Source organism: Schistocerca americana, chromosome 10, assembly GCF_021461395.2.
Source record: "Schistocerca americana isolate TAMUIC-IGC-003095 chromosome 10, iqSchAmer2.1, whole genome shotgun sequence".
NCBI lineage: Eukaryota > Metazoa > Arthropoda > Insecta > Orthoptera > Acrididae > Schistocerca > Schistocerca americana.
In genome coordinates, this window is record NC_060128.1 from 91,647,259 (window position 1) to 91,673,720 (window position 26,462).

Consider the following 26,462-nt stretch of genomic DNA (forward strand, 5'->3'; position numbering starts at 1 on the left):
CCAGCAAACATGATGTAAGCCAAATAATGATTATGGATATCACCAATTTAGTATTGTAGGGCAGCATGGAGGGTAAAAAGTCGTAGAGGGAGACCAAGAGATGAATACACAAAGCAGATTCAGAAGGATGTGGGCTGCAGTAGGTACTGGGAGATGAAGAAGCTTGCACAGGATAGAGTAGCATGGAGAGCTGCATCAAACCAGTCTCAGGACTGAAGACCACAACAACAACAACAACATCCCTGTTACCGCCCTTCATAGATTGTTCAATCTCACTAGTTAGTATTGCATTTCCTTTGTCATCATCTGCAACTTGATCTTTTTCTTCTATCCCAACGTCTTCTTCACTTGGTCGGCTGTCTGCAGTGTATAGCCATTGTATATATTGTTCCCCTTCTTCTCATTATTTCTTGGGGTTCACTCACCATTTTACCGTCTGCTGCCACTACTTCCTTTAGTCCATTGTTGTTTCTCTTTTCCCTGAATGTCAAATCCATTGCTTCTTTGTACATAAAATAATATTTTCCTTCTTTCTCTAACTTCTCTATCTTGTCACACTTTTCTGTCAGCCATTTCTCCCTTGCTTTTTCTGACTCCCTTCTTAATTGATTATTTAACCTCCTGTTGTTGCACTTCCCTTCTTCTGTGTTTACAGTTTTCCATTTCCTGCAATCATCCTGTTATCATATCTGGTGTTACCCAGTCTTTCTTTACTTTTTTCCTCTCCTTGATTCCAAGAGTTTCCTTAGCTGCCTTTTAGATCCCATTTTTAAAATGATCCCATCTTCCTTCTGTGCATTCCGTTTTCCTGTCCTTTCATCATGATTTCACAATATGCACTCTCTAATTTTTCACAGTTGCCTTTCTCTTTCAGTTTCTCAAAGTTAATGTGCTCTCTCTTCTGTCATTTCCAGGTTCTTTTCAATTTAACTAGGACCTCAGCTATTACTGATATATGATCTGAATAAATATCTGCCCCTGGATAGCTTTTGACACTCTTTAGGCAACTTTGGTATCTTTGTTTTATCATTATGTAATCAGTTTCATATCTTTTGTTGTCAAATCAAGATATTCAAGTATACTGTCATCTTCTGTGGTTATCAAATAGAGTATTTCCAACTACCATGAAATTTTCATTGCAGTTTTCCAACAATCTTTGCCCTCTCACATTTCTTTCCCCCAGTCCAAATTTTCCCAGAGCTTTTCCTTCTCGTCCTTCGCCAACTACTGCATTCCAATCACCCATTATAACAATACGTGCATTTATTTTCTCTCTCTGCTAAGTTTTCTATCATCTCATAACATTCTGGATGATTACTTGTTGGAATATAGACCTGGATGATAACTAAGTCTTTCTTTTTCCCTTTCAGTCTCATCATTATTATTCTTCCACTAACATATTCAACCTCGATAACCTTGTCCTTCAGTCTTTTACCTATCAAAATTCCAACCCCATACATTCCATTTTTATCTTCACCTGAGTAGTACAATCGGAAGTTGTCACTTTCTAGTTCTCCACAACCACCCCATCTCACCTCGCACATTCCGAGTACATCCAATTTGTTTCTTGTCATTTCACGTTTGGTGTTTCCTAATTTCCCTTCCTGGAGAAGGGTTAAAACATTCCAAGTCCTACGAACGAAGATTAACGAGAAGAAAACAAAAAGCACGGTAATTGGAGGAAAGGGGAGAAAATGCCGTATGAAAATAGGGGGAGAGGAAATAGAGCAAGTGAATAACTTCAATTACTTGGGAAGTGTAATAATGGATGGTATGTATTGCTCAACAGAAATTAGGAAAAGAATTGCAATGACAAAAGAAGGATTCACAGTAATTACTTTGTGGACCACTAAATAAAGATCTGAGGAAAAGACTTGCCAAATGTTACATCTGGAGCGTTGCACTGTATGGTGCAGGGACCTGGACATTGAGGAACGAAGATGAAAAAAAGGTTGGAGGCACTAGAGATGTGGATATGGAGAAGAATGGAAAAAGTGAAATGGGAAGACTGAGTAAGGAATGGAGAAGTATTAAGAAGAGTTGGAGAAGAAAGAAACATGCTGAAAGTCATCAGAAAGAAAAAACAGAACTGGATTGGACACTGTTTGAGGAGTGACTGTTTATTGAAGGAAGGAATGGTGGAGGGAAAAAGCGGAAGAGGAAAAAGAAGATATCAAATGCTGGACAATATCAAAGGAGGCAAATACTCAGAAATGAAAAGACTGGCTATGGACAGACAAAAGTGGAAGAGGCTTAACCCATGACAAGACCTGCCATAAGGCAGAATACCATACTACTGCTACTACCACCACCACCTGCAGTCTCATAGAGGCCTCTTTGAGCTTCTATTGTGTTGTGAATGCGATGCAGCTGTGTACTGTGTTCTGGGAGGAATTTTTTTCATTGCAAACATGCCATCCATTTCTGGACACATGTTCTTAGGACCTCGTTTCCACCATTTCCTGTCAGTAATCTGTTCCTGCAGTTTGTTGGTTTTATTAATGCCGACCCTGTATTTCAGTTACAATTAGATGGATAATATATGTCGGAGTGTTACGGGTCGGGCTCCACTCCGTACACGATCTGGCACCTCATTGCACGTGTGTGCCACCTTTACCTTACGAATAATTCACAGTTGCCATTCTTGAAGGTAAATGCTTGAGTGGACTTGCTGTGGTGTGCTACTAGTTCTTACCATGTGACTTCATCATTTGCGGTTTAGGCTGGTGCTGAAAGAGAGCTCTGCTCTATTCGAGCTACTAAATGATGTAAACTGTTTTGCAACAACTTTTCCATATTGTAATTGCAGTGTCTTCTCTATACAGGGTTATTACAAATGATTGAAGCGATTTCACAGCTCTACAATAACTTTATTATTTGAGATATTTTCACAATGCTTTGCACACCGATACAAAAACTCAAAAAGTTTTTTTACGCATTCACAAATGTTCGATATGTGCCCCTTTAGTGATTCGGCAGACATCAAGCCGATAATCAAGTTCCTCCCACACTCGGCGCAGCATGTCCCCATCAATGAGTTCGAAAGCATCATTGATGCGAGCTCACAGTTCTGGCACGTTTCTTGGCAGAGGAGGTTTAAACACTGAATCTTTCACATAACCCCACAGAAAGAAATCGCATGGGGTTAAGTCGGGAGAGTGTGGAGGCCGTGACATGAATTGCTGATCATGATGGAAGTGCAGTGGAGCACCATCCTGTTGAAAGATGAATTCGGCACTGTTGTTCTCCAGTTGTGGCATGAGCCAATTTTCCAGCATGTCCAGATACACGTGTCCTGTAAAGTTTTTTTCGCAGAAGAAAAAGGGGCCGTAAACTTTAAACCGTGAGATTGCACAAAACACGTTAACTTTTGCTGAATTGCGAATTTGCTGCACGAATGCGTGAGGATTCTCTACCACCCAGATTCGCACATTGTGTCTGTTCACTTCACCATTAAGAAAAAATGTTGCTTCATCACTGAAAACAAGTTTCGCACTGAACGCATCCTCTTCCATTAGCTGTTGCAACCGCGCCGAAAATTCAAAGCGTTTGACTTTGTCATCGGGTGTCAGGGCTTGTAGCAATTGTAAATGGTAAGGCTTCTGCTTTAGCCTTTTCCGTAAGATTTTCCAAACCATCGGCTGTGGTACGTTTAGCTCCCTGCTTGCTTTATTCGTCGACTTCCGCGGGCTACGCGTGAAACTTGCCTGCACACGTTCAACCGTTTCTTCGCTCACTGCAGGCCGACCCGTTGATTTCCCCTTACAGAGGCATCCAGAAGCTTTAAACTGCGCATACCATCGCCGAATGGAGTTAGCAGTTGGTGGATCTTTGTTGAACTTCGTCCTGAAGTGTCGTTGCACTGTTATGACTGACTGTGAGTGCATTTCAAGCACGACATACGCTTTCTCAGCTCCTGTCGCCATTTTGTCTCACTGTGCTCTCGAGCGCTCTGGCGGCAGAAACCTGAAGTGCGGCTTCAGCCGAACGAAACTTTATGAGTTTTTCTACGTATCTGTAGTGTGTCGTGACTATACGTCAATGAATGGAGCTACAGTGAATTTATGAAATCGCTTCAATCATTTGTAATAGCCCTGTACTTATTTTTACAGTTGCGGGTGATACAGATCGCTAATATATTGTGATTTATGGTAGACGTATATGAGGTGTGATCACAAAGTAATGGGAATTTTTTTTTTTTCTTAAAGAATATTTATTTTTCATCAACATCAACTGTGTTTCCCTCAAAGTCATTGCCCTTTGATATAATGCAATTGTGCCAATACTTTCTCCAGTCTTGGAAGCGCTTCCAGAACTCACTTTTTGTAATGTTCAGCTCCTTCAGGAACTCTCTCTCTCTCTCTCACACTCTTCCCCCCCCCCTTCCCTCCCCCCCCCCCTCCCCCCCCCCTCCCCCCCCCCCAAATCAGTGGTGGCAAAGCGACAGTCTTTCATCATTCTCTTCAGCCTCAGGAATAGAAAGGAGCTTCAGGGGACCATGTCCAGTGAATACGGTGGCTGAGGCAAATAACGGTTTCATTGTTTGCCAGGAAATTGCAGTCAGGCATTGAGGTGTGAGCGAGTGCATTATTGTGATGCAACTTCCACAAGCAGTTGCGCCACATTTCTGCTTGTTTTCTCTGGATTGCTTCATGCAGGCGACACACAACTTACGCGTAGTATTCCTTATTGACTGTATGACAATAAGGCAGAAACTCCTGATGCACTATCCCATTGTAATCAAAGAAAACAGTGAGAACAACCGTCACATGTGGTCGAACTTGAATTTTTTTCAGTCTTGGCTCTTCAGATAGTTTCCATTTGGATGATTGGGCCTCAGTTTCGATGTCATTCCCGTGTACCCATGTTTTGTTACCTGTTATAACCTTGTATAGTGGTCTGGATCGTTGCTGACTTTATTCAGTAACTCCCGAGTGGTGCCTGTGCGATGTCGTTTTTGTCCGAAATTCAACAATTTCGAAGCAAACTTTGCCGCTACGTGCAAAAAAATTGCTTGGCTTGAGCCAAAGGACATGTCCACATCATCAGCAACTTCTCTGATGGTGATTCAGTGATTTTCAAGAACCATTTTCTTTACTTCTTCCACATTGTCATCAGTAACTGATGTGCTACGGCATCCAGTGCGGTCATTGAGAATTGTGAATTGTGATTTATTAGTCTCATAACATACACTTACAAATCATGTGATTATGGTACAGGAGACACATCAAAAATAAAAAACTAGAATCTAATATTAATTTTTAGAACTATATTTAGTCTATGTAGCAGTATCTATATTTTTTTATTTTCCAGCATAGGTAAATATCTTTCTCGATAATGGACTTTTTTTTCACTATATAATGCTAATTTGTGGTTGGATTCTGCTCAAATTATCAGTTCATCTTCCATGAACTCTTCTAACGAGTAATAACATTTGTGTATAAGAATTTCATGTAACTTCTTTTTTAGTATCCCTAGTTCCATGTTTAGAATGTTTTTGCCTTTAAGTTTGTTGTAGACTTCCATGCCCATGTCTGAGCATATAATTTCAATCTATGGGCAGGAAGCATAAAATTATCTTTATTTCTTGTACTTTATGGATGATCAAATTGGTTTTTAATGAACAATTCTGGTTTGTTGTGTAAAAATATCATTAGCTCGTATATGTATAGAGAGGGGACAGTCAAAATTTTTAGTTTCTGTAATAATGGACAACATGATTCTCTTTGCTGTGCAGTCCACATATTTCTGATGATTTTCTTCTGAAGCTTCAGTGCACGAGATATATTATTGAAGCTCCTGCAGAAAATAATGCCATATCTTATCACTGATTCAAAGTAACTTAGATATGCTACTTTGCGATTGGAAATGTTTGCAGCACTTGATAATTTATGCATGGCATATGCAAAGCTACCCAGTTTGCTGCACAGGTACTCAATATGTGTGTTCCAGTTTTAATTCTTATCGAGGTGCAGACCTAGAAATTTGGCAGAATGCACTTCTGTTAATTCTTCACTTTTATGATTTATACTAATTTCCTGGTCTTTTCACTGTTTGGTTCAGCATCTTCTCAACCCTCTTTGAAACATTTATATCAATTATAAACTCTTGTCTTACTCATAGCAGATTCGCCAAAAGCTACAATCAACATTTCGAATGCGGTGCTGGATCTTATTCCACTTTACAAGCAAAATTTAATGTAAATTCTGTGATATATCTTTTTGGCAAGTAAAAATTTGTCATGCAATCAAAAATATGTGTAACCTTTTCTACTGTCAACTATAAACCAAATGTCCAAAACAGCTGAAAATGCAGAAATACATCAGGAACATACGCAACAAGAAGATTTTAAAAAATTCCCATTACAACCCACTAGAGGATGACGTCTGCAAGAAAGTGAATAGATGATAATCCAACCAACCATGTGAAAAGAAAGACCATTCAACTTCACAAGAATGCTTTCTGAAGTAACACAGGAAAAGCATTTGTCCACAAGTTGCTGCCCCCTGTAAACTTCATGGATTATGTACACTCCATAACAGACGGACTCCACTCCCTCCCATTGATGCCGTATTGGTACATGAATGTATGAGCTGGTAAAACACCTGACAGTGATACTTAGCCCCTCTGTTGGCAAATGCGTGCATGCATGCACCAGGTATGAAATACTGCCTTTCTAATCCAGCAGGTTCAGAACTTTCGACCAGACCAGGATGACCTTTTGGTGGGCTTCAAGATGGTTTCCCTCATCACTAAAGTACCTCTAAAGAGACATACTTAACAAGAAGTAACATAAGTACCCATATTGGGTCAGCTTAACCTGGGCACAATTTAAGATGTCTGTATATGTCTAATAATACGAGAGAAGGAAAGTTGCTACTCACCATATAGCAGAGATGCTGAGCCGTGATAGGCACGATAAAAATATGTACACAATCAAAGCTTTCGGCCATTAAGGCTTTTGTCAGCAGTAGACACACACACACACACACACACACACACACACACACACACACACACACACACACACACGCAAACGCAACTTGGCCACACGACTGCAGTCTCAGGCAACTGAAACTACACCGCGAGCAGCAGCACCAGTGCATGATGGGAGTGGCGACTGGCTGGAGGAGGAGGCTGGGGCGGGGAGGGGGAGGGATAGTGTGGTGGGAGTGGCAGACAGTGAAGTGTTGCAGTTTAGATTGAGGATAGGTGAGAAGATGTGGAGGGGGGAGGGGGTAAGTAGCGGAAAGGAGAGAAATAATAATAAAAATAAAAAAATATTATTGTTTTTATTTCTCTCAGCACACTATAGATTTAAAAATGCTCAACTTACACTGATGAGGGTAGCAGGAGGAAGCACAGATTATAGAATCACTAGTTGCGGGTTTTGAAACTGTTGCCGTAACACCCTGTCACAATGGAATGGAATAATTTTTACTGAAGTACAATACTGTGAAAAGTAAAGTTGGTACTCACCATATAATGGAGATGCTGAGTCATAGTAGGCCACACTGAGTGTGGCCTCAGTTGCCTGAGACTGCAGTCGTGTGTGTGTGAGTTGCGTTTGTATGAGTGTGTATGTGTGTGTTTTTTGTCTAATTTTGGCAAAGGCCTTACTGGCCGAAAGCTATATTTGTGAGAGACTTTTTGATGTGTCTATCTGTGACTCAGCATCTCCACTATATGGAGCGTAGCAATTTTTCTTTTCAAAATATTGTTGCATTCCATCCTGGATTTTCCATTGTTTGATTTTACTTTAGCAGTGTATTGTAAAAGTGAAAGATGTTCCTTCGGCATTTGTGTCTCAATAATTTTTGTACATTTTTTGCCATCTCACAGGCGATGGAAGCACAAGTGGACGCCGGTCGAGCCCGTTCCGTCGGGCTGTCGAATTTCAACTCCAGCCAGATAAAACGCATCTGGCAGGCTGCTCGCATCAAGCCGGCCAACCTGCAGGTGGAGCTGCACATCTACTTCCAGCAGCGGGAGTTGGCAGCCTTTTGCAAAGCACTCGACGTGACGGTCTGCGCATTCGCTCCATTGGGGTCTCCTCAGATGCCCAACCTGTTCCACGCAAGAGGCGGTGATGCCAGCAAGTAAGTTTATTGCATATATAGCCAGTATGACCATATGGCAAGGAAAGCGTTTCTGAAGAAGAGAAATTTAACATCGAGCATAGATTTAAGTGCCAGGAAGTCTTTTTTGAAAGTATCTGTATGGAGTGTAGCAATGTATGGAAGTGAAACATGGACATTAAATAGTTTAGACAAAAAGAAAATAGAAGCTTTCGAAATTTGATGCTACAGAAGGATGCTGATAACTCTTGAGAAGGTATTGAATAGAATTGGGGAGAACAGAAATTTGTGGCACAATTTGACTAGAAGAAGGCATCGGTTGGTAGGACATATTCAGAGGCATGAAGGATCACCAATTTAATATTGGAGGGCAGCACAGAGGGTAAAAACCTTAGAGTAGAGACCAAGAGATGAATAAACTAAACAGATTCAGAAGGATATAGGTTGCAGTTGGCACTGGAGTAGCATGTAGAGCTGCATCAAACCAGTCTCTGGACTGAAGACCACAACAACAACAACAACAACAACAGCCAGTATCATATTCAGGAGTGGGATTAAAATTCACGGTGAAAATATGTCAGTGACCATACTCGCCGATGATGTCACTAACCTCATTGGAAGGGAGGAAGACCTGCAGGATCTGTTAAATGGAGTAAACAGCCTAAGAGCACTCACTATAGATTGAGAATGAAATGAAGAGAGACATAAGTAATAAAGGAGTAACAGGATTGACATTAGCGGTAAGCGTAACACCTAAATAAAAACATAGCAAATCCTCTTTTTCAATCTCTGGATCCAGATCGATCAGTAAACACGATAAAGTGTCAGCATTTGCACATTGTGCTGTATGTTGAAAATGTATCGTGTAATGAGGAAAAAAAATCCATCTATCAACTGTCATTCCGATTCTGCAGTGACATCTACATCTACATTTATACTCCGCAAGCCACCCAACGGTGTGTGGCGGAGGGCACTTTACGTGCCACTGTCATTACCTCCCTTTCCTGTTCCAGTCGCGTATGGTTCGCGGGAAGAACGACTGTCTGAAAGCCTCCGTGCGCGCTCTAATCTCTCTAATTTTACATTCGTGATCTCCTCGGGAGGTATAAGTAGGGGGAAGCAATATATTCGATGCCTCATCCAGAAACGCACCCTCTCGAAACCTGGCGAGCTAGTTACACTGCGATGCAGAGCACCTCTCTTGCAGAGTCTGCCACTTGAGTTTATTAAACACGTAATGCTATCACGGTTACCAAATAACCCTGTGATGAAACGTGCCGCTCTTCTTTGGATCTTCTCTATCTCCTCTGTCAGACCGATCTGGTACGGATCCCACACTGATGAGCAATATTCAAGTATAGGTCGAACGAGTGTTTTGTAAGCCACCTCCTTTGTTGATGGACTAAGCACTCTCCCAATGAATCTCAACCTGGTACCCGCCCTACCAACAATTAATTTTATATGATCATTCCACTTCAAATCGTTCCGCACGCATACTCCCAGATATTTTACAGAAGTAACTGCTACCAGTGTTTGTTCCGCTATCATACAATCATACAATAAAGGATCCTTCTTTCTATGTATTCGCAATACATTACATTTGTCTATGTTAAGGGTCAGTTGCCACTCCCTGCACCAAGTGCCTATCCGCTGCAGATCTTCCTGCATTTCGCTGCAATTTTCTAATGCTGCAACTTCTCTGTATACTACAGCATCATCCGCGAAAAGCCGCATGGAACTTCCGACATTATCTACTAGGTCATTTATATATATTGTGAAAAGCAATGGTCCCATAACACTCCCCTGTGGCACGCCAGAGGTTACTTTAATGTCTGTAGACGTCTCTCCATTGATAACAACATGCTGTGTTCTGTTTGCTAAAAACTCTTCAATCCAGCTACACAGCTGGTCTGATATTCCGTAGGCTCTTACTTTGTTGATCGGGCGACAGTGCGGAACTGTATCGAACGCCTTCCGGAAGTCAAGAAAAATAGCATCTACCTGGGAGCCTGTATCTAATATTTTCTGGGTCTCATGAACAAATAAAGCGAGTTGGGTCTCACACGATCGCTGTTTCCGGAATCCATGTTGATTCCTACATAGTAGATTCTGGGTTTCCAAAATAGACATGATACTCGAGCAAAAAACATGTTCTAAAATTCTACAACAGATCGACGTCAGAGATATAGGTCTATAGTTTTGCGCATCTGCTCGACGACCCTTCTTGAAGACTGGGACTATCTGTGCTCTTTTTCAATCATTTGGAACCCTCCGTTCCTCTAGAGACTTGCGGTACACGGCTGTTAGAAGAGGGGCAAGTTCTTTCGTGTACTCTGTGTAGAATCGAATTGGTATCCCGTCAGGTCCAGTGGACTTTCCTCTATTGAGTGATTCCAGTTGCTTTTCTATTCCTTGGACACTTATTTCGATGTCAGCCATTTTTTCGTTTGTGCGAGGATTTAGAGAAGGAACTGCAGTGCGGTCTTCCTCTGTGAAACAGCTTTGGAAAAAGGTGTTTAGTATTTCAGCTTTACGCGTGTCATCCTCTGTTTCAATGCCATCATCATCCCGTAGTGTCTGGATATGCTGTTTCGAGCCACTTACTGATTTAACGTAAGACCAGAACTTCCTAGGATTTTCTGTCAAGTCGGTACATAGACAAACCGAAGTTTCATCGGCGGTCACTTTTCTCAACCAAACCACCACTGAGAATAGATGGTTGTCCACTCTGTGCTTCATCATGAACATTGTTTCTTCTATCATTTAATTGTCTCATTTGCTTTCTCACCAATCTAACAGTCATTACATTTTCGCCATAAATCTCTACAAGTTGGTGATAAATTTCAGCTGGCTTAACATTCTCTATGTTAAAAAACCATATTACAAAACACAATTCATAGTCAGTAGGCTCAGAGGTTGTCAAATATGTAATGGCATCACTGGGAAGGAAATGTAGTGGAGAGGCGAGTGCATACGAATGGCACAGCAAAACCAGTGCTGCGGTGGCAGTAGAACAAAACATGACTTAATTTCCAGGCATTAAGTCTCTCCCAGTACCTCATAAATACGTCTCTTCCTGTGTGGGAATCACAGAATTGTGTGAGCACTATGAGAAGGAGACAGTGGGACATGGAGATTTGGGTCAGTCCTGAAAGCGATAGCCAAAGTTGTTAAGGTGACCACTCATGACAATCGGTAAATCTGGTTTGATTCACAGTCAAACACAAATTTTCACTTGTTTCCGGTAAACTGCTTAGCTATTGTGCCATATTCATAATTTGTCAATACACTATGAGATTTTCACTCTGCAGCAGAGTGTGCACTGATATGAAACTTACTGGCAGATTAAAAGTGTGTGCCGGACCGAGACTCGAACTCGGGACCTTTGCCTTTCGCGGGCAAGTGCTCTACCATCTGAGCTACCCGAGCACGATTCACACCTGTCCTCACAGCTTTACTTCTGCCAGTATCTCGTCTCCTACCTTCCAAACTTTACAGAAGCTCTCCTGCGAACCTTGCAGAACTAGCACTCCTGAAAGAAAAGATATTGGTGAGACATGGCTTAGCCACTGCCTGGGGGATGTTTCCAGAATGAGATTTTCACTCTGCAGCAGAGTGTCCTTTCTTTCAGGAGTGCTAGTTCTGAAAGGTTCACAGGAGAGCTTCTGTAAAGTTTGGAAGGTAGGAGACGAGATACTGGCAGAAGTAAAGCTGTGGGGACGGGTGTGAGTCGTGCTCGGGTAGCTCAGATGGTAGAGCACTTGCCCGCGAAAGGCAAAGGTCCCGAGTTCAAGCCTCAGTCCGGCACACAGTTTTAATCTGCCAAATCTGCCAGGAAGTTTCATGTCTATACATTTCATGATTCAATACAGTTATTAACTGCCAGAGGTTTCTTTTCCTACTGACATGTACGCATGCATGTCTGAAGAACTACTGCACTGGACTATACAGGCACCATCAAATATAGACACTGAACTCGTGTATGTCACTCATAAAAACCTATAGAGCGCTTGCCGTTGACATACACACATGAAATTTGACAAGGAGCAAGGTTCCACAGTGCAAGTAAAGCAAAAAATTTGAAAATTGTCAATTTGCAATTAATTCACACTAAAAAAATATTTTCCGCAGTATTACAGAAAGTGTAGATTGTAATCACCATAAAGATGACCTTTTGAGTTGTATACAGGCACAATGAAAGACTGTAACTCAATGGGCTGTCTTTATGCTTTATGGTGAATAGTAACTCAGTGGGTGATCTTTACGGTGAGTGGCAATCTATCCTTTTCACAATATTGTTTGATACTCCAACATGGACTTTAAAAATATTTTCTGTCCATTTGTTGTCCATCTGTCTATCTATCAAGAACCCTTTCTCTCAGGAATGGGTATGCATATAAGTTGAAATTTTGTCAGGTACTAAGGTCTATAGTCCTTTGGCGGGGCAAAAAAAATTTAAGCTCTTAACGCTATTCAATCAGTTTATATCCCATATTTTGATACTCGAAAACTTACTCATCAGAACCTGTAGGATACTTCCTGTTGACCTACAATAATAAAATTTAGCAAGAAGCAAAGTTTCACAGCGCAAGTTAAAAAAACATCAGAAGTTGTTAATTTGCAATTATGTCACCTAAAAAATATTTATTTCGCCATTTGTCATCCATCTGTTAAGACTCGTTTAAGTCAGAAAAGGGTAGATATATCAAGTTGAAATCTATATCAAATACTAAGGTCTGTGGTCCCTTGGTAGCGTAAATAACTTTACCTTCTACCAAGTCAATGCAATCAAAAGATAGGGCCATACACATCAAATGTTTTGATACTCACAAACTCAGTCATCAAAACTTGCAGATGAACTATTTATATCCATCTTGGGCCAGGTGGTTGAGTAGTAAAGAGTATATGTGTGTGTGTGTGTGGGGGGGGGGGGGGGGGGGGGTGTAATGGAAACTGAGAGGTCGTGCGATTGAATCCCGATCTGACCAAAGGTTTTTTGTATTGTTTGAACGTAGACTTAAGCTCTCAATGATGTGAGGATTCACCAGAAACAACACGCAGTTTGGATACCACGTTAAACCATACACCCCATTTCCCTGATTGGATAACTTTGGTTGATTAGGGACACACAAGTTGCTGAAATGGTGGCGAATAGAAAAAAGTGCACGGGGTCAGTGAGTAAAAAAAAAAAGTAAGGGCATTGCAAGGTAGGGTGTGCTGATAAATAATTGCTAAGAAAAATGTGATATGTAGTGGTATCCAATTTAATTAGCATTGAAGTTAGCCAATTAGGTTGTTGCACATGCAAATTCAAGCAGCCTGACAAGGACAGTGTCACCAAATATGTTCTTCGTTTGGTTTCCTCAAAGCAAAGAAATGTACCTGGCTTAAATTTATCAGTTATGAAATGGGCACATTTTAACTCTTAATTACCATTTCAACACATGGTAACTCAAGAACCTACAGATATCTGTACATTACCGCATTTTACCATGTGCAAGTGCTCAAATACACTACTGGCCATTAAAATTGCTACACCAAGAACAAATGCAGATGATAAACAGGTATTCATTGGACAAATATATTGTACCAGAACTGACATGTGATTACATTTTCACACAATTTGGGTGCATAGATCCTGTGAAATCAGTACCCAGGACAACCACCTCTGGCTGTAATAACGGCCTTGATACGCCTGGGCATTGAGTCAAACAGAGCTTGGATGGCGTGTACAGGTACAGCTGCCCACGCAGCTTCAACACGATACCACAGTTCATCAAGAGTAGTGACTGGCGTATTGTGATGAGCCAGTTGCTCGCCCACCATTGACCGGATGTTTTCAATTGGTGAGAGATCTGGAGAATGTACTGGCCAGGTCAGCAGTCAAACATTTCCTGTATCCAGAAAGGCCCGTACAGGACCTGCAACATGTGGTCGTGCATTATCCTGCTGAAATGTAGGATTTCAGAGGGCTCGAATGAAGGGTAGAACCACGGGTCGTAACACATCTGAAATGTAATGTCCACTGTTCAAAGTGCTCTCAATGCGAACAAGAGGTGACCGAGACATGTAACCAATAGCACCCCATACCATCACACCGGGTGAACGCCAGTATGGCGATGACAAATACACACTTCCAATGTGCGTTCACCACGATGTCGCCAAACATAGATGCGACCATCATGATGCTGTAAACAGAACCTGGATTCATCCAAAAAAATGATGGTTTGCCATTCGTGCACCCAGGTTCTTCGTCGAGTACACCATCGCAGGCACTCCTGTCTGTGATGCAGTGTCAATGGTAACCGCAGCCACGGTCTCCGAGCTGATAGTCCGTGCTGCTGCAAACATCGTTGAACTGTTCGTGCAGATGGTTGTTGTCTTGCAAACGTCCCCGTCTGTTGACTCAGGGATTGAGACGTGGCTGCACGATCCGTTACAGCAGTGCGGATAAGATGCCTGTCATCTTGACTGCTAATGATACGAGGCCGTTGGGATCCAGCACGGCATTCCGTATTACCCTCCTGAACCCAGCGATTCCATATTCTGCTAACAGTCATTGGATCTCGACCAACGTGAGCAGCAATGTCACGATACAATGAACCGCAATCGCGATAGGCTACAATCTGACCTTTATCAAAGTTGGAAATGTGATGGTATGCATTTCTCCTCCTTACACGAGGCATCACAACAACGTTTCACCAGGCAATGCCAGTCAACTGCTATTTGTGTATGAGAAATCGGTTGGAAACTTTCCTCATTTCAGCACATTGTAGGTGTTGTCACCGGCGCCAAACTTGTGTGAATGCTCTGAAAAGCTAATCATTTGCATATCACAGCATCTTCTTTCTGTCGGTTAAATTTCGCGTCTGTAGCACATCATCTTCATGGTGTAGCAATTTTAATGGCCAGTGGTGTACAATGACCTGACTGGCTAGCAGCAATGCTAATTAAATGAGTAATGTTACAACTTATCAAACTGTTTTCTTAACAATTATCTCTCAGCACAATCTACCCTACAACACCATTACAAGCTTTTCAGTCTGTTTCTGAAAATCTTGTACATAATTAAGTTTGTACAAAAACTCCACAGCACTAGTCCTAATTAGACTTGTCCTTTTGTTTTTTTCTCTGGTTTCATGGAGCCCATTGTGAATTCCTCTTCTGTGCCAACATCGTCATCTCAGAGTAGCACTGGCATTCAACTTCCTCCAAAATTTGCTGGGTGTATTCAAATCTGTCTTCCCCTTACAGTTCCATCAAGTACCATGGAAGTTGTTCATAAACGGCTGAACACATGTCCTTTCGTCCCATCCTCCTTTACGTCAATATTTTCCATTTGTTCACCTCCTTGCTGATTTTGCAGAGAACCACCTCATTTTTCATCTTAACACTTCACCTAATTTTCAAAATCCTTCTGTAGTACCACATCTAAAATGATTCACTCCTCTTCTTTTCCAGTTTTCTGAGTCCACAGTGCCATACAGTTCTGTGCTCCAAATGTACATTCTCACAAATTTATGAGGTGTACGAGAAAAACAATAAGACTGACTACACTGTGAGAGAAATGGCAATGCTGTGTTGTTCTACTTGTGTAGACTGGTATGCTCATCCCTTCCTGATGTTCAGTCTTAGTTTCAGTTCCATGCAGTCATTGCATGGTTTTGAAAGTGCCATCACCAAAGCTGTATTTTGTTGTGTGGTACAAAAAATGGAATAGCGGAATTTAGAGCAATGTTATGCCATCAGGTTTTGTGTCGAACTTGGGGAATTCACAAGTATGACCCTTGAAATGTTGAATCAGGCTTACGGGGAAAAATTTCTCATAAAGAGCACAAGTTTTTCTGTGGTACAAATCATTTTACGAAGGCCGAGAACACGCTGAAGATGAACTTTTCTCAGGGAGACCTTCAGCTTTAAAAACCAATGAAAACATTGAATGTGTGCATCCTCTTGTGAGATTGTTCCTCCAGGACAAACTGTCAACCAGGTTTTTTACGAAGATCGAAGATGACCTCGAAAGGCTCAGGAAGAGGGTGAACTGAGTGAGACCGGAAATTGCAGGCAAGTGGATGGCGCATCATGACAACACTCCGTGTCACACACCCACTTCCATCACAGAATTTTTGACTTCAAAAGGCGTTCCTGTTATTCCACAGTCACTTTTCACCTGATCTGAGTCCCTATGACTTTTCTCTTTCCCCAAAATTGAAAAAATGCCTTAAAACGACATAATTGTGGGACTCTGTAGTACATTCAAAAGAATGTGACTGACATGTTAAAGGCTCCACCAGTTGAAGCCTTTCAGCATTGCTAACAAGACTGGGAATGATGACTCAACCAGTCTACAGCTGTAGAAGGGAACTGTGAGGTTCAGCCGGCCGGAGTGGCAGAGCAGTTGTAGGCGTCACAGTCTGGAACCGCGCAGCTGCTACGGTTGCAGGTTTGAATCCTGCCTCGGGCATGGCTGTGTGTGATGTCCTTAGGTTGGTTAGGTTTCAGTAGTTCTAAGTTCCAGGGGACTGATGACCTCAGCAGTTAAGTCCTATAGTGCTCAGAGCCATTTGAACTATGAGGTTCATTCAAATGAAACCAGGTCAATGTGTCTACCTTTGCCTCACCCGTAAGGTGGCACCACATAACTGCGGGTACGGTGGCGCCATCTATCGGCAGAGAGATTGACGCGCGCACACCGTTTCATGTTGCATAGTGCCAGTGCGGTCTCATGCCAAAGAGGAGGTGATCACACAAGTTATTGTCCACTACCGAACGTGCAGGCGAGTAAGCAGGAGCGATGAGGAGGGATTCGATTTTTGGTGGCAGAGGGAGTTGGAGGCCATGAAATGTATCGACGGATGAAGGCCATGTAGGGTGAGTACAGTCCGATTCGTTCAAGTGTTGTGGAATGCCGCTAACAATTCCTCGAGGGTCGCGAGTCACTGGAAGACGATGCTCGTCCCAGACAGGATCTTCGTGTCATCACACTGAAAATGGTTGCGGAAGTGAATGCTTTAGTCTCGGACAACTGCAGAATCGCTGTGGAGGAGATCCATCGGTTACTGGGTATTAGCGCGAGCACCGCCCACACTGTAATGCACTAACACTTGAACTTTTGAGAAATCTGTGCACAGAGGGTTCCCCACCAACTGACAGCCAAACAGTGCAATACTCAAATGGTACTGTCTTGAGTCATTTGCAATGTTATCGTCAGGAGGAATACGGCTTTCTATTGCATATTGTCACAGGTGACGAGATGTGGTGTCCCCATTTTGAACAGGAAATCGAGCATCAGAGCAAACAGTGGAAACATGCAAATTCCCCACCTCCAAAGAAATCAAAGGCCGTGCAACCAGTTCCGGTAAGGCCACGATGTCCTCCTTTTTTGACCACAAGGGCCCACTGCTTGTCGAGTTACTGGAACAGGAAACCACCATCAATGCCCAGCGTTATCAAGCCACCTTACAGAACCTCAGACGAGCCATCGAGTCGAAATGCCGAGACATGTTGTCCAGCGGCGTTATCCTCCTGCACGATAATGCCTCTTACATACAGCCAAAGCGGTGAAGATGACATTGCCGCAGTTTTGGTGGGAAACGCTGGAACATCCACCGTACAGTCCCGACCTTTCACTGTGTGACTTTTATGTGTTTGGACCTCTAAAACAGAGACTTAAAAAGAGACAACCATCAGTTTGTGGGCTGTGCTCGGGTGAAACTTGGATCCGTATAGAAAAACATTAATATTTTTTTAGAGCATATACGATTGCCAAAGCCTCGTCCTCTGTCTGAGGGTAATGCTTTTGTGCTGAATTTAAGGATTCAGAGGCATATGCAGTAGGGCATTCAGTTCTATCCACACGGTTATGAACATGGATGACACGGGGCCAGACTGAGACATGTCCGTTGCTAACACAAGTTACTGGCCTGGCTTAAAAGTGCCAAACAAGGGGCCAACTGCAGATTAGATTTCAACAGCTTGGATGCCTGGTCACAACCTGGGGCCCAGTGGAAAGGAGCATCTTTATGTACTGTTTTTTTAAAAATCCATATTTTATTCTACATGTTTGAACCTTTTACAGTGTGTAGATACATCCTTGAACAATATTTTCATTTCTCCACATAATTTCCATCCCTCTCAACTGCCTTACACCATCTTGGAACGAGCACCTGTATACCCGTAAGGTAAAATTCTGGATCGACCTGTTGGAGCCACTGTTTGGCAGCGTGCACAAGGGAGTTATCATCTTCAAACCTCGTTCCTTGAAGAGAGTCTTTCAGTTTCCCAAAGAGATGATAGTCACAGGGAGCCAGGTCAGGACTGTAAGGCGGGTGTTTCAGTGTTGTCCATCCGAGTTTTGTGATCGCTTCCATGGTTTTTTGACTGACATGTGGCCGTGCATTGTTGTGCAACAGCAAAACATCCTGCTTTTGCCAATTTGGTCGAACGCGACTCAGCCGAGCTTGAAGTTTCTTCAGTGTCATCCCGTATGCATCAGAATTTATGGTGGTTCCACTTGGCATGATGTACACAAGCAAGAGTCCTTCGGAATCAAAAAACACTGTAGCCATAACTTTTCCAGCAGAAGGTGTGGTTTTGAATTTTTTTTTCTTGTGTGAATTTGCATGATGGCACTCAATTGATTGCCTCTTCATCTCTGGTGAAAAATGTTGGAGCCACGTTTCATTACCTGTCACAATTCTACCAAGAAATTCATCTCCACCATTCTCGTACTGTTACAAAAGTTCGCCGCATACCGTTTTTCTCGTTTCTTTGGGAGCCACTGTCAACATCCTGGGAACCCACCTGGCACAAACCTTTTTTAATGCCAACACTTTCAGTATTCTGCAAACACTTCCTTCCCCTATCCCAACGTAGCATGACAATTCGTTCACTGTGATGCATCTGTCAGCAGTCACCAATTCATTAACTCCCTGCACATTGTCTGGAGTGTGTGCAGTACGAGGCCTGCTGCTGTGAGGACAATCCTCAATATTGCTGTTTCTGCTTTCATCACGTAACACGTAACCTGCTTGCCCACCGACTAACTGTACCGCGATCGACAGCAGCATCTCCGTACACCTTTTCCAACCTCTTCTGGAAGTTTCCCACTGTCTCGTTTTTCACAGCACAGGAATTCTATGACAGCACGTTGCTTCTGACGAACGTCAAGTGTAGCAGCCATGTTGAAGACATGCTGTGACAGCGCCATTCATGGGAACAGGTTGAACTAAGTTTGAAAACAAGTGGGAAGGATGTATCTACACACTGTAAAACTTTCACACATGCAGAATGAAAACTGTACTTTTACAAAAATAGCGTACATTTCTTTTGGAGTGACCCACGTAATAATTCGTGGAGTGGCTGTGCACAGCAGCAGCGTCTGGTATGAATTTGTGATAGTATGCAATTTTTCCTAAAAAAACCTGTAATTTCTTGATGGATGTGGGGTGTGGCAGGGTGGTAATAGCATCACTATGCTGGTACAATGGTTTAATGCCAGTATATGACACTTCATAACCCAAATAAATGATTGGCAGTTGAAAAAGCTGTCTTTTGTGCAACCTGCACTTTCACCCTCAGGCTGTAAAACAGAAAACAGAGCATGAAGGTTCTGCAGATGCTCCCCTGTGGAGTCACCAGACACTACCATGTCATCAAAATAATTGATGCAGCCTGGAACTGATGCAATAAGTTGCTCCAAAAAGCAATGAAGTATAGCTGGCATGCTTGCCACACCAAAAGGCAAATGCTGGTGTTGATAAAATCCAAATGGGGTATTGATAACTAGAAGGCATTTAGATTCCTCGTCAAGTGGCAGCTGTAAATACGCCTCTGCCAGGTCGATCTTTGAAAAATAATAACCTCCCCCAATAACTCTGGTGACAGCTCCTCAGGGTGTGTTCATGACGAAGCACAGAGGGGGTGGTCTCCTGTTCTCACAATCGGACCCTCCATACTGTAAATCACGGATTTTGATGCGCTTCAAATATGTTGTAGAGGCACTTACGCTGAGTATCTGGCTATCTGGTTTTTTAGTGACGGGCCTTGGTTTTTGAGAAAATTGATTTTGAAGTTCATTGCATGATTTGTATACCTGTAACATTACATATAATTCGAGGAAGTCAGTGTAGCGCAGTAGTAAAGGTATAAAATGACGTGACTTACCAAATGAAAGTGCTGGCAGGTCGACAGACACACAAACAAACACAAACATACACACATAATTCAAGCTTTCGCAACAAACTGTTGCCTCATCAGGAAAGAGGCAAGGAGTGGGAAAGACAAAAGGATGTGGGTTTTAAGGGAGAGGGTAAGGAGTCATTGCAATCCCGGGAGCGGAAAGACTTACCTTAGGGGGAAAAAAGGACGGGTATACACTCGCACACACACACACACACACATATCCATCCACACATATACAGACACAAGCAGACATTGATGTCTGCTTGTGTCTGTATATGTGTGGATGGATATGGGACATAATCCAATTACTGTAATCAAGAAATTATGAGAGATTGTTACTTATTGAATGAAAACTATAGAGAATGTATTTCTTTTCCTGTATTTTAGTGAACTTTGTACACTTACAATTCTGTCGATTGATAGACGGCGACGACAATGAAGTTCACCTCCTTTTCCAAAAACAAGATATCTCTGTTCTTCGCTACCAGAAAATTTGTATACATAAATTTTTGGCAACTCTTACACATACGAGGGCTATCCACAAAGTACATTACGTTTTGGAATTAAAAATAAATAAAGTATTGGAAATTTTTTTATTATATACAGATGAAAGCCATACTTAAATACTACTTTTCTACATAGTTGCCATTTAAATTAAGGCACTTATCGTAGCGATGGACGAGCTTGGAAATTCCTTCGTCGTAAAATTCGGCCGCCTGCACCTTCAACCACGTGGTTACCTCTTCTTGAAGCTGTGCGTTGTCATCAAAATGCTGCATAGCCAACCACTTCTTCATTGCTGGGAATAAGTGGAAGTTGCTCGGTGCCAGGTCGGGACTGTACGGTGGATGAGGAAACAACTCCCACTTAAAAGATTCGAGGACTTCACGAGTGGCATTTGTCATGTGGGCCCGGGCGTTGTCGTGAATCGGCAAGATCTTTGAGGCCAACTTTCCCCTGCGCTTGTTTTGTATTGCTCTTCTGAGGTTGTGCAGAGTTTGGCAATACCTTTGAGAGTTTATTGTAGTGCCTGTTTCCAGGAAATCCACAAAAATCACACCTTTTCTGTCCCAAAAGACAGTCGCCATCACCTTCCTTGCCGACATTGTCTGCACGCATTTCTTGGGCTTTTGGGGGGAATTTGTGTGCCCCCACTGCATTGACTGCAATTTTGTCTCACAGTTCACATGCTTAACCCATGTTTTGTCACCAGTAACGATGCGATCGAGTAATGAGTCGCCATCTTTCTCGTAAGCGTCCAAAAACGTTAACGCTGCAGCCATTTGCTGATTTTTGTGAATCTCTGTCAAGATTTTTGGTATCCATCTTGCACAAAGCTTGTGGTAACCAAGCTTTTCGGTAATGATTTTGTGCAACAAACTTCGTGAAATTTGTGGAAAACTCATAGAGAGTTCCATTATTGTGAAATTACGGTTTTCACAAACCGCGACATCGACTTTTTCGACAAGTTCGGCAGTCACTATGCTGAGTCTTCCACTTCGCTCTTTGTCGTGAACGTTAGTTCGCCCATTTTTAAATTTTATGACCCATTGACGCACTCCACCTTCAGTGATTATGTTGTCCCCATACACTTCACAAAGCTGCCGATAGATTTCTATCGGTGTACAGTTTTTTGCAGTCAGAAACCTTATTACAGCACGCGCTTCACACTTTGCGGCATTTTCAATTAACGCTGACATTTCAAACTGTCACAGTAACTCAACAGAGTACAGCACGAACCTCTCACTAACACGGCAGGATGCCGACTGAGCGGCGGAATGCCATGACACCAAGATGGCCGCACTAGCCCCGCCCCTAACGGACACAAATGAAAACGTAATGTACTTTTTGGATAGCCCTCGTACTTTACTTAGTTCTATCACTAAAATATCAATTTTCATTGAATGTAACAATACGTTCTGAGTGATGGCCTAGCAACACGTCCTCTTTTCGCAAGATACAGATTAACAGTCTTCTTTTAAATGAAATCAATTGTCTTGCTTTTTTTTTTAGAGTCCATACTCAAAGCTTCTCTAATACTATCGTTGCGGGGATTGTGCGCAAAAGAGTTTCTTGCTGTCCAGCTGTGCTTCACTTCACTTCAATTACTTTTTGAATCACATTTACATTTACGGTATTTACATACATTACTGAGCTTCTCAGAATAAAATCAGGCACAAATTAGTTAAAGAAAAAAAAACAGTGAAGCACACATAACTTTTCAAAAGTTCATGGCTACTGCAATGGAGGTACTGTGTTCTAATCCTGCTCGTGTACTTTTTTTTGATAACAGCGACTGAATTTTTCAATTTTATTTCAAAGAATATCAACAAACAGTGTAAGGTGTACAAAATTATAAAGATATATTCAGTTACTAATTTTTTCAAATATGCATTCCATTTGTGGTTCGCAACATAGTCTCCTAGTTCATCTTCTTCGATGAAATCTATCAATTCATCATCAATAATGATCTGTCTTTCAGCCAAGAGATCCTGTATTGCGATACATATCTCTTTGCCAATTGCAACAGAATTGGCAGAGATCATGCTAGGCGGTGTATTCGTTATGAGATTCAAATCGCGAAGTAGATTTTCGGCCTATTTAATGGCATTTGTGATTTCGCCTTTTGATCCTTCATTCAACTCATCTCCTTGTGGATCTTCTTCTGGCTGCACTACTGCAGAAACACTTGGTTCTTCCATTTCACAGAATTTTTCTAACACACGGCACTAGAGACGCTTTGTGAGCAACTGACACTGAAGTTAGATGTGAACGTAAAGAAAAGCAATTTACATCGTCATTGGCTGCCGCTAGGAGCTGGGGTTCCTGTTATGACAAACATTCTTCGTGGGAGAGGGGACGATAATGGGCGGAGATCGATCTCAGGTAATACAAGAAGCGACCGTTGTACAAACATTTGGAACTCCAACTGCGAACCACAAATGGAATTAATATTTGGAAAAATTAATAACTGAATATATCTTCATAATTTTGCACACCTTACACTGTTTGTTGATATTCTTTGAAATAAAATTGAAAAATTTGATTGATTTTGGAAAAAAAAGCAGGATCTGAACATGGTACCTTCAGCACAGTAGCCGTGACCCTTTACCATTGCGCTACACTGACTTGCTTGGAATATACGTAATGTTATGGGTATACAAAGGGCGCAATAAACTTCAAAATTGATTTTCTCAAAAACCGAGGCCCATCACTAAAAAAGCGGATAGCCAGGTACTCAGGGTAAGTGCCTCTACAACATATTGGAAGAGCTTCAAAATCCATGATTTACAGTATGGAGGGTCCCATTGTCAGTGGTGGTTTAGTTGAGAAAGTGAATGAGAAAATTTGTGAAAACAGGTGGTTCACAATAAGAATACTTTGTGATGAGTTACCACAAATTTCAAAAACTGTTTTACATGGGATTGTCACGTATCTTTTAAATTTTCACAAATTGTGTTCCATTGTATTCTGAAAATGCTTACAGATGTCCACAAAACAAAGCAACTTGACAGTGCTTTGACATTTCTTACCCAATACAGTGTTGAGGGCATGAATTCTTGAACAGAGTAGTGAAATAAAATTGAAAACAACTGTCTTCTAGAGTGATGAACTGAGTGGTGGCGTCATCTTGTCGCAACATTTCGATGAATTTCATTCCCACCATCAAGCGAGGACCGTGTGTACGAAACTTGTTGAAATGTTGTGACAAGCTGATGCCACCTCTCAGCTGATCACCCGAGAACATTTCATCTCTGGTAGCTTTGTTGTACGTATTGTGACTGAAAAGATGATAGCTCTGCTGGATAGACGAAATTGGTCCGTGCAGCCCCCAGGCTGACCACTGTTCTAGAAGAAATGAAAATGAATAAAGGACAAATATCAACTGCTATTCTCTGTGGAACAGTAGCATCTTCACTAGACTTTTACATCTACACAGTGTGTGAGACACCGCATACCTCCTAGTACCAAATGCTCATTGATTTGATTTGTTTTAGCACAAGTATTTACTTACGTATTAAGTTTCCAGGATATTGGTATGTCCCCCATCACACTTTAAGCACATTTCCATATGCCTCCATGCTCTTCTTGACGTATTCTTGAACATGTCTGGTGTTATAGTCTGAAATACATCATCAACAGTGTGTGCAATTCTTTGTTCATAGCATGACGACGAGCAGACATATGCACTTTAATGACTCCCCTAACGAGCTGTCAGGTGTGGTGAGGACAGACTTCTTGGTGGCCATTTCGAGGGAACTGGTGTTACTGTTGAACCACGACCTATCCACATCCTGGAAGTGTTCATTTAGGAACTCGGGCACTGCAAAAGCATAGTATGGAGGTGCACCATCTTGCTCCAACTGTGTGTGTACTGTGAGGCCCCTTTTCCTCTAGCTGAGGTATTAATCATATTCGTAGCATGTGCAAATAATTTGCACCATTGACAGTCCCTTCCATAAACTGCGGTCCAAGCAGATGTTGCAGTGTCTTTGCAGCCTGTATCAGTACATGAGGCAGGTTTCTTTCTAACTCGACTATGTGATGAGGATTCCCTTTGACCCAAATGACAGTACAGGGTGTCCACAATGAGACTCCAACATTTGAACTCATAAAATCTGAGGAGAAACACAATTTATTGACGAACAAATACAGGGAAATCATACTGCAGCTCATCAAGTTTTCATACACAGGTGGACGGTTCAGTACCCTTTAACACGGGCACCACGGGTAGCGTGAAGAATATCAAGTCTGTAATCGATTTTGTGCCATGTGTTGCGGAGCATCTGTTCTGTGACAGAGTTGATGACAATTCTTATGCGCTGTTTCAAGTCTTGCAGGTCCTTTAGTGGTGTAGCGTATACCCGATATCTCACATAACCCCACAAGAAAAAATCGAGGGGGGTTATGTCGGGCGAACGTGGCGGCCAAGGAATTGGACCTCCACGGCCAATCCATCGTTGCGGGAATGTGTCATTTAAAAATATTCAGACGCCAAGGCTCCAATGGGGTGGTGCACCGTCCTGTTGAAACATCACATTTGGCTGCAGGTCTGTTATCTGTGGCATGGCAAATTGTTCCGACATGTCCAGGTAGATGGCTCCATCCGCAGTCGGCTCCTGAAAGAAAAATGGCCCAACAATGCGATTTATCATCAAACCACACCACACATTAACTTTCGGACTGTCACACATGTGTTCCCTAGGTGCATGTGGATTTTCAGACCCCAGATGCACATTGTGACGATTGACTGCCCCTGATACGTGAAAGGTTCCCTCATCAGTAAACATCATGCGTGATAAAAATGTCTCGCCCACAGCAATGCAATCTAACATGACACGTGCAAATTCTTCTCGCTTTGATCGATCATCAGGCTTGATTTCTTGCACAACCTGCACTTTATATGCGTACAAACGTAATCTCTGATGCACTTTGTGCACTGTTGAACATTTCATACGAAGTTCTCGTGCTGCCTGTCGCACTGACTTCTGTGCACTTTGTTCAAATGACCGCTGCACTTGTTCCACATGATGTTCGCTGATCCCAGGCTTACCACCACCGTGCCCTTTCGCAACACTCCCAGTAGCCAAAAACTGATCAGACCACTTCTTTATAGTCTTCAACGATGGGGGCGCTTTGTTGTAAACTCGACGAAAGTTTCTTTGCACTTGTGTTGCCGATTTTGTCTCTGCATACCACCAGACCACTTGTGCACACTCCTTCATATCCTCCATTTTGCTAAAACAATTGAAACTTGTTGAGTTGCTCTGTCTGCCCTTTCAGGATTCACAGGTCCACCATCTGAAATGAAAAAGATGTAGGATATTAAAATGTTCGAGTCTCATTGTGGACACCCTGTATTTATAGTAAGTGAGGTGTAATATATAACACATTCATCTGAAAACATGACCTTGGCACAGTTCACTGCATTTGGAAATTAAGTATAAAATGTGGCATGCTAAAGGGCACTCATCTGGTAACTTACTTACGAACTCCATTCAGAAAAATCTCACCTTAAGGACTTTTTTTCATGTGATCTCACATTTTTGTCCTCAGTATACCAAGTTCTGAGGCACATTTCCATGTCAATTTTGTAGGAGATTGTTCAATTGTAGCAGAGACTCCGGCACTTCTTTCATCTTGTGTCTTCTTCCTTCCACTCTGCAGCCTGTCTTTAAGAGTGCCAAAAACAAAAGTACG

At 42.2% G+C, this 26,462-nt stretch overlaps 1 protein-coding gene across 5 annotated transcripts in view; it reads left to right on the top strand.

The window, feature by feature from the left end:
* The window catches only part of LOC124552509 (1,5-anhydro-D-fructose reductase-like), a 98,043-nt gene that overhangs the window by 48,738 nt on the left and 22,843 nt on the right, over window positions 1–26,462 (top strand). For all 5 annotated transcript variants that reach the window (XM_047126795.1, XM_047126799.1, XM_047126797.1 and 2 more), the window contains exon 5: window positions 7,843–8,099. In XM_047126795.1, the coding sequence (XP_046982751.1) occupies window positions 7,843–8,099 (257 nt within the window). The remainder of the gene's footprint in view (window positions 1–7,842; window positions 8,100–26,462) is intronic.